At 41.8% G+C, this 9,771-nt stretch overlaps 1 protein-coding gene across 1 annotated transcript; it reads right to left on the bottom strand.

Moving 5' to 3' along the window:
* Positions 1 to 5,208: 5,208 nt before the first annotated feature.
* Positions 5,209 to 9,771, bottom strand: LOC8053595 (juvenile hormone acid O-methyltransferase-like). The gene is made up of 3 exons (XM_002436214.3): positions 9,147 to 9,771; positions 8,669 to 8,837; positions 5,209 to 5,586 (listed from the first exon to the last, which is right to left on the bottom strand). The coding sequence occupies exons 1-3, from the start codon at positions 9,651 to 9,653 to the stop codon at positions 5,420 to 5,422; spliced, it is 843 nt and encodes a 280-aa protein (XP_002436259.2). The 5' UTR covers positions 9,654 to 9,771; the 3' UTR covers positions 5,209 to 5,419.

Below are 9,771 nucleotides of genomic sequence, written 5' to 3'. Positions count from 1 at the left end.
TTTGGCGATATTTACGTTTCTTCTTTATGATTAACATTAAAAAAACAGAAAGAAAAAAAAAGAGTGTTTTCGACGAAATTTCGTTGTACTAAATGGTATGAGACTCTTTCTGGAGGTGCATGGGGGTTCAGTAGGGCTCGGGTTGCAGGCTGGTTTATGCAAAGCGTTTGCTTCCTGTCCTGGTATATTTCCCGGTATAGACCCAAGCTGTTAAGCCGTTTTTTGAAAATCTGGTACTTTTCCTGGTTTATGCAGACCGTTTTTCAAATTCCAAGTTTGTTTTTCACTGTTTTTTTATTTATTTTGTATCGTTTTTAATAAAGATCTGCGAATATTCCTTTGTTTTTACTTGAGATATATATCCTTTTACTATTGTTTTATACAGAAACAACAATTGCAAACATTCATATTGCGTGCTGTCTTTAATGGAGATATTTTTATTTTATTTTTCCTAATTTGCTTCAAATTCGTCGAAATCAGGTGTAATAAAACATTTCCGTTTTTCGCGAGTCAGCGGCCTTATCGCTCTAGTTATGCGTCTTCGCCGGTATGACGAGCCGATAAACCGCCACAGCTTTCCCGCTTATCGGTAGAGTTACCGGGTGACTGCTGTGACGATCTGGTTCACCAGCTTAGCGTACCGGGCGACTGCTTTGCTTTCCTGGAGTTCCGGTAATGCCCGGTACGACCGGAGCCTCAGTCCGGTACACCAGATAGCGCCACCGCTATCAAGCTACCGGGGCTCCGGACTGCGTTAACCGGTCCCGGTGAAACAGTCCGGGCCGCCGATATGGCGTCACCGGGACCCCGGACAACGTATTCCGGTCCCGGTATGACTACTCCGGGCCGCCGGTATGATGCTAACGGGCCTCCGGTCTAAATATACCGTACCGGTATGGACCAGTACGATCCGGTATAACTTCATGTTTGTCTTTTTTTTGTTTTTTTAAGTAGGGTGATACCCTTCACCCGAAGCACGATAAATGATATCAGTTATCTTGACGCATATCTTTCAAGCGCAGCGAAACGGTAGTCTATTATGTGAATGGGCCTTTATCTGAAAGACTTTGAGTTTGGAGGGAGTGCAAACGACAAGAGGGAAGAAGATAAACGCGTGCTCAGGAGGGCAAGAGACACAGACCTTGGGTTCCTTTCTCGCTGGAGCGCTGACCTTGGAAGAGTTTAATCTCAAGGGCGCAACGCACTACGATGTTCACTCTAGCAAGGCATAAAATTCGTACGAGGTTTCTCTGCGCAACCTCCCCACGAATCAACAAACAATACGCTTGTCTGTGCAACCACTGCCTTTACCACAGCAGCGCAAAAAAGCGCGAATTTTCGACTCTACTGTCTGAATAATATCGGCATAAACGTCTCTGTCGTGTCATAAAAAGTGAGATGGATATTTGATTCGAGGCACGTGTAAGACCAGTCGAAGCGTAGCATGCTTTGCGCCTGCATGTTTTCCTCGACGGACGGAAACAACGTTTTTCTGCCGCTTCCGGTCGCTTTACAAGAAGTGTCCATTGTCCGTAACACGAAAATTTATTATAATCCTTACCCGATTTCATAAAAAACAGCAAGTTTTCTAAACTCTTAAAGGCAAAAATTTTTTTTAAATACAACCCGCCGTGCCATACAAATGTCATAATTACCTTTTTAAATAATAAAGAAATCCAGAAGCGCTTTATGTGTGGCAGTAATTTATCTATAGGTCGAGCCACTTTACATACACGTATATCTTATCGTAGATGTTACTTCCACAAATCTTTATTCTGTACTCCATCTGCGCCTTTTAACCAGTTCTAGATTTGTAAACCAAGTAGAATAACGCCCTGTCATATCTGCAGAAACGATATATATATATATATATATATATATATATATATATATATATATATATATATATATATATATATATATATATATATATATATATATATATATTCTTTTTTTTTTAATGGATACATTATACAGGTTTTTTTACCCTGAATAACGTACTCGCGTTAAAGAAACCTTCGATCACTTGCTAAAGTGATCACACGGCTGTGATTATTTTAGGAAGTAACGTTAATTCAGGCTGAAACCCGTGGAAATGATTACCACCGAGATTTTGGAGGGTGCACAAATCCACTCTTTGGAAATGTAGAGTTCTCAGCATTCTTTCGGTACGCATACGGCGTGAGCAAAAACTACTGCTACGCCATAATTAAACGTTCCATAGGTTAGTCAGGCAGCCTTGTTTAGGCAATACACGTTCAAGGAAGCAGAACCTCATAAACGCCCTCTAGTTTTTTTGAGGCATTTCTAGAATTTCTTTGTCCACAGCAACTGGGCCCCTTTACTTTTAACATACTGTACAAAAAACGTAACGAAGTGACCACGTCTGAAAAATAACATCGTTTACAAGTTTAGCATTACTGCAAAAACTGGTTGGTGATTATTTTAGGAAGGTGACACGCTTTTCACTGCTCAAGCCTCATTGAGTTTGAAAAGATTATTATAAAATTTACACCCAAAGTATTGCACTTTGGTTTTACGAAAAAGGTAAAGTTGAATTTTTTCATAATCTAATATTCAAAACAAGAAGATTCAAAAGAACTTAAAACACGACGCAAAGTCTCAAACGCGGGTGGGTTAATTGGCAAGAGACAAACAAGAAATGGGTAAGATACACCAAACCACAACATTTAGTAGGCGCACCCTCACAATTTCCAATTAAACCACCCACATCTAAAGAGATCTCGAGATATAAAGTATTCTTTTGTCGCGCTCATTCAAAACCAAGACTGTTGACATTACCATAAATCGCGATATCCTACTTCTTTGGGTTCTTATAAATGAGTCCTTTAATTTTTTCCGCGTGGAGGGCTAGCTGTGCCGCATTGCTATTTTCTTGCTAAAGACCCCAGCTGCGTTTGAGATTTTGCGTTCTGTTGTCCGTTATTCTATTTATTCGTGTACCGGCATTGAGACTCTAATATTTCCTAACCAGCTAGCCTGCTTTCTCTTGCAATCTTCTACATTCAAGCTGACGCAGTGCTTTTCAAGCTGTGCTAAGACCTTTTTCACGTTTCAAAAGAGTTGTCACATTTCTCGCCTCCAGTCGATGCAGCTGGAACCCAGGAAAACGGTTATTGATGGGTGGGCGAGGTGGTTGAAAGGATAGCTGGACACTCAAAACTCCATACGACAACCGTAAGGGGTGATTTTGAACAGGCATTGCTCTTCTGGTGTTGCGAAAAAGTTTCGATTCCAAAGAGGCTGCACACAAGCCGAGAACCGTGAGGATTCCGCCTCCCCGAAATCCTTGCGACCGAAGCCCAGGAAAAGGAGTTGGATTTTGTGCGCAAGATTGGAGTTAATGCTAAGCTTTATTTTCCACAAATAAAAATCTTTCCAGCGAGCTTCGGAACACTGACCGAATAGGTTTCACTGTCAACTGTCTTCGAAGGGGTCATTTTTGGGTGGGCTTTGTGGCACACCTGTCTCTGTCTCTCATACTCTTTAATTAGCATCCTATAGCGTCTGAAGAAATAAAACCATGCTTGGAAAAACACTCGCTGAACGTTATTCGTAAAATGAATCATTGCAGTGAACCTTTTTATTGTTCCAATTTCCTTTTTGAGACACTGACGTAAGCTCCACTAAATATCTCAGTACTTTTATCTTCTGTAACTGCAAAAGCTGATTTACATCACAGCTTTCTATACTGCAGCCCGTTTCTACGAAGCAACGTTGGAAGCTCCGACTGGTGTTTATTATGACTACCGAAGACAGAAAGCTTCTTCAAACAATGCTTTTTACATTTACATAAAACGAGCTGAAAATATTAAACTTTTATGCAGTTTAAGTACGAAAAAGGACGCCGCATCGTTTTAGCGGTCATTGAGGAGAAATATTGGCATACGTTTTCTCTGGCATATACGTCAATGGCAAACCGGTGTCAATCCCGAATCCCATTTAGTGACCAGCTAATTTGAGCCTCGTCGTAACGGGTGGCACACGCGGGACAAAGTCACAAAGTACTGCGCACTCGCCCACCTGCCGTCATTAGGCAGACGCACTGCCTCAGATTTATTCTACCCTCGAAATATACTTTCCGACGTGTCTTACTCTTCCACATTTGAAGCGTTCTGCTTTAGTAAGAAGACACTCGAAGGATTTATGCGCGGAAGAACCTGATTCAGAACAGTGTTGTTTCTTGATCTTGCAGCTCCCCTTGATCCACCTTGACCGCGGCTTAAACACGCCCCTAGCGTCTGCGCCACTCGGTTTTAGTACCTTTTTGCTCTGCTGTATAACCAGTTCCTTTGCCTTTTTAACTTTGTTCATGTCTTAAAAATTAAGGCGACCGTCAATCACATACAAGAGGCGGTCGCTGAATCTCGAAGTCTCCAACACCGGCTCTGAAGACGTCTTAGAAGGAAGTGTCCTGGAACTCGCCGAAGTCACAAGTTTTTGACAAAATTCTTTAGGGCAATAAAAAAATTTTCAAACTCTCTTTTTTCTCTTTACACTTCGGTAAAGTTTCAGTCATACAATTTTCCGGTGAAAAGTGGTTCTTGAAAACATTCTTGAATTCTGACAAGCTCTGATAAATCAGGGGTGCAAGAGTCAACAAATCAATGAGTACTAAGTAAATCGTTGCTTCGAGAAATAAAAAAATCGCGCACACACACAGAAAAACAGACACGCGCGCACATGCACACACACACACACACACACACACACATACACACAAACACACACACTTTAGGCTCCGCCCTCTGCTCTCACAAATTTAGCATTCACTACGCTTTAACACCGTGGGAAGAGATTACTGTTACTTGTTCACAGTTTTTATATGACACGAGTATTGGTTCTATAAAACCCCCGCATTGATATAATCATGTTTATTATTTCATAGATCTAAGACTAGCCAAATTGGTTATGGGACCAGATGTCTTGCAGTATTTTCATCTCGATTCCAATGTGAATATACCTATAATCTAAATTTTTGAAAGTTTATTTCTAAAGCGCTTTCTTTCGCATAGAACACGCGTAACTTCGGCATTTTGTTCGTCTCTTACTCCTGGCACTAATTTCTCAAACCTAGGCCCCGGGTGTGCGCACTCCGGATCGAGGCACTGCGTCAGTTTCAATGGTGCCCTGGATCCCACTGCCGCGGGGCGTTTCATTTCAACGAAAAAAAAAATCAAAATCCAATATGGTCCCTTAGCAGATGTTTATTCGCAGTCAGAGGTGATCATGAAAAATAACTTGCATTTCCTGCTACATTTATCCGCTGTACAAATAACGAAAACACATATGCCGAAGGGTTGTCTTGGTGGTTCATGGAGAATCGCTGTGTATGTCAATTACCGACACTGATAGATAGATGCTGCAACGCACGGAGTTCGAAGATCAACGTGAAACTTTAGTTTTTTTTGTAAGCGTGAAGAATGAAAATGTCTATAGGGAAAAAGCAGCTGTCGGGCGTCTTTATGCAGGCGTTGATCAGCCTGATCTCCATTTCCTTACGCATTTTTTGCTTCTCCTCCTCCGAAGCAGTGTCCTTCGTGGTGACGGCTGGAAGCAGCAGGTCTACAGAGAAGAGTGCCGTGTGTTTAAAAACATCCTAGGTTGTCACACTTCAAAATTCGATCCCACAGACGTGAGGTTACATAACGTCCACGCAAAGAATGAAGGCGTGGGCACGACCGGGTAGGGAATATACCTTCAGGCTGAATTTCAATCTTCTACCATTTATTTTATACATTTGATATCGATATCGCCCGGTGGGCATTATAATAGGGGGACGGAAATAATTATACAAAAGCGGACATATAGCTAAACAGACAACAAAAAATAACAAATACAAGAGAAACAAAAAACCATATACTACAATAATATGAGAACACTCTCAACAGCAAGAACAGGCCGGACAAAGTAAACCGTCAAAACAGACTACAAATTTTCTTCAAAATAGGCCCCAATAAAAGCGGCTTTTTTGTCCAGCTCCAAAAATGTACACACAAAAACCCCGAATCTGGAGAAAAACTAACCACGCCAAAATATCGCCAATCTGACAAAAAGAACATTGAAAACATGTAACCCTATTTAATTGTAACACCGAACATCACTTATTGTAACTAAAACATAGGGCAGTCTTCACGCACTACTTGGTTTTTTGTGAAAAGTCTGCCGTTTTAAATGGCGGCTGCTATTGAAATAATAATCATGTGATAAATATGTTCAATTTCAGATATTTAGTTAGGGGAAAAACTATTACTTACCGTACTATCCAGTGCGCTCTTTTACGTCAAAAGTGTCTTTCGTTTTAATAACCAACGCTCTTGTTCAACCCGAAAATTCGTAAACCAAAGTTAAAAAGAGTTTAATGTTTCACCGTGATATTCCAAGAGATAGCCCACCATAAAACTGAGAAGAAGTTGGGGGAAATACGGAATGGGATAAGTTTCGGTGTGTAATGAATAAGAGTTAGAAAAAATGCTATTCCGGGATCATGTGCCTCTGTCAAACATGTTATCGCGGCGAGAGCCAAACAAGCGACGATGAATGTACTTTCCAGTCAGCAATGTTCGCTTACACCCCACCATAGCTAACTTGACGCATTGACACCAAGGTTATCATTGATCCCAACACTAGGATTACTAGGTGTGGGTTATCTTTCGTTGTTTTGAAGAAAATAGCAAATCAATCCAAATATAGGCGTAAGTAACCTTTCAAAGGTGGGACATCTCTCGGGATTTAACGGTAATGTATTGCTCATTAGAACCGTTGTTTTTTCACGACCAGCACAGAAGCGTAATGATAATAATAATTAAAAGGCCCTATACGGGCTTTAGATAGTGAAACTCTCCATAAAACATTTGTTGTAAAACGTAAAATAATTTATGTGAACTTCACACTTTACGAAATATATTTATAAAAGCCTCGACCAAAGTCATTTCACTGTAAAGGCATACACCTCAATAATAACCTAGTCAGTACGTCAGAGAACTGCCAAACTTGTCTCGAGTGGAGCATTTCTAGGTGCCTAACTTAAGTCTAATAACGTTTCTCTCCAAAGTGTTAGTTAGTGACAAAGTACGCTTCATAAGTTTTTTCCATTGCCTTTTTCTGGTTCGCCGAATGCTTGCCTAAGTTCCAGATATGAGCAACAAATCCCACGTAGCATTCGAACCACCAGCAGCGAAGCATACGTTTGGCACTTGCTCCTATATTTATTCCCCAAATCGCCAGGTGAAAATCGCAGAACTGTTCCCCAAATCGCTGGCACTTGATTGGCGAATTCAGGCCAGTACACCCAGCCCCTAGCCAACGAATATCAAGTCGCTGCTTGCCGCTAGGCGCGTCACAGGCACACCGGGGGGTTTATCTGTAGCGACCAGAACTCAGCGACGCGGCACCGCGCGGATGTGACCTAAGGACGCCCCCCAGCACCGGTTGCCATAGATACTGTCCCGCGCTATCGCGCGGTGCCCTTTTTCGTCGCTCATGTGTCCCCTGCTTTAGGCTTTCTTGCCCTTTTATGACCCTAAGTCGCCCAAAAACAATATATTTGCCTAAACAAACTGCTACCTTGGAATGATCTAAGTGATACCGAATAGGAACATCTCCATCGATATAAGCTTGGCTAAATCGTGATTCTAGAGACTTCTGATATTCCCTAAGCCATGATAAATATGTGTAAAGAAACCGCTAGCCATTGCTTGAAGCCTTCCAGGTTATTATCACCTACGAAAATGATACGTGCAGAAATAATAATATGGCTCAACGTTGAAAACATTGTGTGGAAGCTCTGAAGAAAAGGTTGAAGCTCCACGGAGGCCATTTGATTTCTGACGAAACATGCAGCGCTTCGTTTCTAAATACCTTATTTGAGAGGAAAATTCTTTACGATACGTCGCTTGGAAACCCTTATATTTTTCTAACGTGAGTGTGGATCGACCTGTGCTTAACGCAAGCCGCAGAAAATGCAAATCTGTGGTAAGAGCATCGCGCATAAATTTGGCGGGAATTTAGCGGAGCAATTTTTCCCCTCACTTTAGTGGGGCATTTTTTCCACTAAATTCAGCGGGGAAATATTTTCCGGTAAATATAGCGGAAAAACAATTTTGCGCTAAGTTTAGCGGGGAAATTTTTTCCAGGAAATTTCGCGGGGAAATATTTTTCGCTGAATTTAGCGGAGAATTTGGCGTCATCGTCATTCTCATAGACAGTGATGACGTCATCAGTGATGTCACCAGTGACGTCACGTGTAACTTTATCATCATCACGTGGTTACTCTGACGGCGACGCCGTTGAAGCCGGAAGCGGGCGCCTAAGAGCTGCGCTCTAAAACGTGGAAACATTAAAACATCGAGCTGTTTATTCCCATCTTGTACAACTACCTCACCCCTGACCAAAATAACCACCTTCCGACTTTGCAGGCGTGTTTTATATTGTAAGACGAATAAAATAAAATAACAAAATTAGTCGAAAACAAAAACACACGAAACCACTTGAAAAATAAGTCAGATACTAAATATATAAACACACAAAAAATCCTTTGTCCTCTTTTTCATTTTTCTCTTTTAAGTTACAAACAGAACTCTACACAAAAATTGCATGGAGTGACATTTTGACCTAATCAATTACGTTATTTTCTACGAAATCTTACCTAGTACTCCTTGGGCGTTCTTGAAGACGCATGGAGTCGCGGGGTAAACAGTGCAACTTATGGTGCCCATTCCAGCGTCTGCGACCATTTTTTTCACACAAGTTTCCACATCCTTCAAACTTGGTTTGGGATCACGATTCCAGGATTTCGGAAAGATTTCCAAAGGATCCTGAAGGAGGATTAGATCAAAGTGAGTACGAGCTCTACATTTACGAAAAAAATATATGTGTAGGATCCAGAACGACAATAAAGCATTTACAATAGCATCTTTGGGGAGCTTTACCAAGGAGACATGTTTGTAATTCCGACGCCCGACATAAGAAAAACCCGCAGATTTCTCTACTCAATTTCCTTACATCGGTGTGGTAAGAGTAATGCACTAATATCTTTCATTCTTAGGAAACAAGACAAAATTAACCGAGGCACCAATTTGCAACGCATTTGGCCAAAAGGTTCGAACGTGCAAACAAGCACTCACCCCAATGATGTCCCTCCAACGCTCCATTGATGCCATCTCTTGCCACAGGTCGTAAAAAACAAACTGAGAAACGAACAAAAAGAGGCACTCTCCGTCGTCTTTCAACAACTTGCCGACGTTTGCGAGCGCCACCTCCTGATCCTTGATCCAGTGCAAGCAGTAAAAGCAGTAAACACGATCGAACTTGCCGTGTTTTTTCAGAAAATTTGAGATATCTCTTGAAGCTGCGTCAAGGACCGCATAGCTTATATTTGGATGCGGATAATTCGTCTTGGCGTATTCAATCATGGACGGCAATGCGTCCACAGCTACCATCTTGCGGCATGGCTTGCTCCATGGAAGCAGCACGTTCCTCGTGAATTCACCCGTTCCACATCCGATGTCTAGCATTTGTCGACACTCGCTCGAGGGTTTTCGAAATGTTGTCAATCTCAAAGCTTCCCTGTTCATGGGCTTACTTGCATCATTCAGATGCGCATAACGTTCGGGGATAAATCTGGCAGTCATGGTTTTTGTTGTAGGATTTCTTTGGGTATAATTAAGCGACTGAGGTGGACTGCTGGTGGTTGTGCCCCCGCCTTCGGATGACGCATGAATTGCAGAAGCACACTGACCTTAGCTTACT

The sequence above is a fragment of the Ixodes scapularis genome, unplaced genomic scaffold, assembly GCF_016920785.2.
Source record: "Ixodes scapularis isolate PalLabHiFi unplaced genomic scaffold, ASM1692078v2 PGA_scaffold8__174_contigs__length_109621045, whole genome shotgun sequence".
Classification (NCBI taxonomy): domain Eukaryota; kingdom Metazoa; phylum Arthropoda; class Arachnida; order Ixodida; family Ixodidae; genus Ixodes; species Ixodes scapularis.
This window is presented reverse-complemented; position numbering and strand designations above follow the sequence as displayed.

Bases quoted from the DNA above. Each gene is read 5' to 3' on its own strand.
- LOC8053595 (XM_002436214.3), bottom strand. From the start codon at position 9,653: ATGACTGCCAGATTTATCCCCGAACGTTATGCGCATCTGAATGATGCA. The intron at 8,838-9,146 runs GTGAGTGCTTGT...ATCCTCCTTCAG, and splicing joins GTTGGAGGGACATCATTGGG to GATCCTTTGGAAATCTTTCC. The intron at 5,587-8,668 runs GTAAGATTTCGT...TCTTCTCTGTAG, and splicing joins GAACGCCCAAGGAGTACTAG to ACCTGCTGCTTCCAGCCGTC.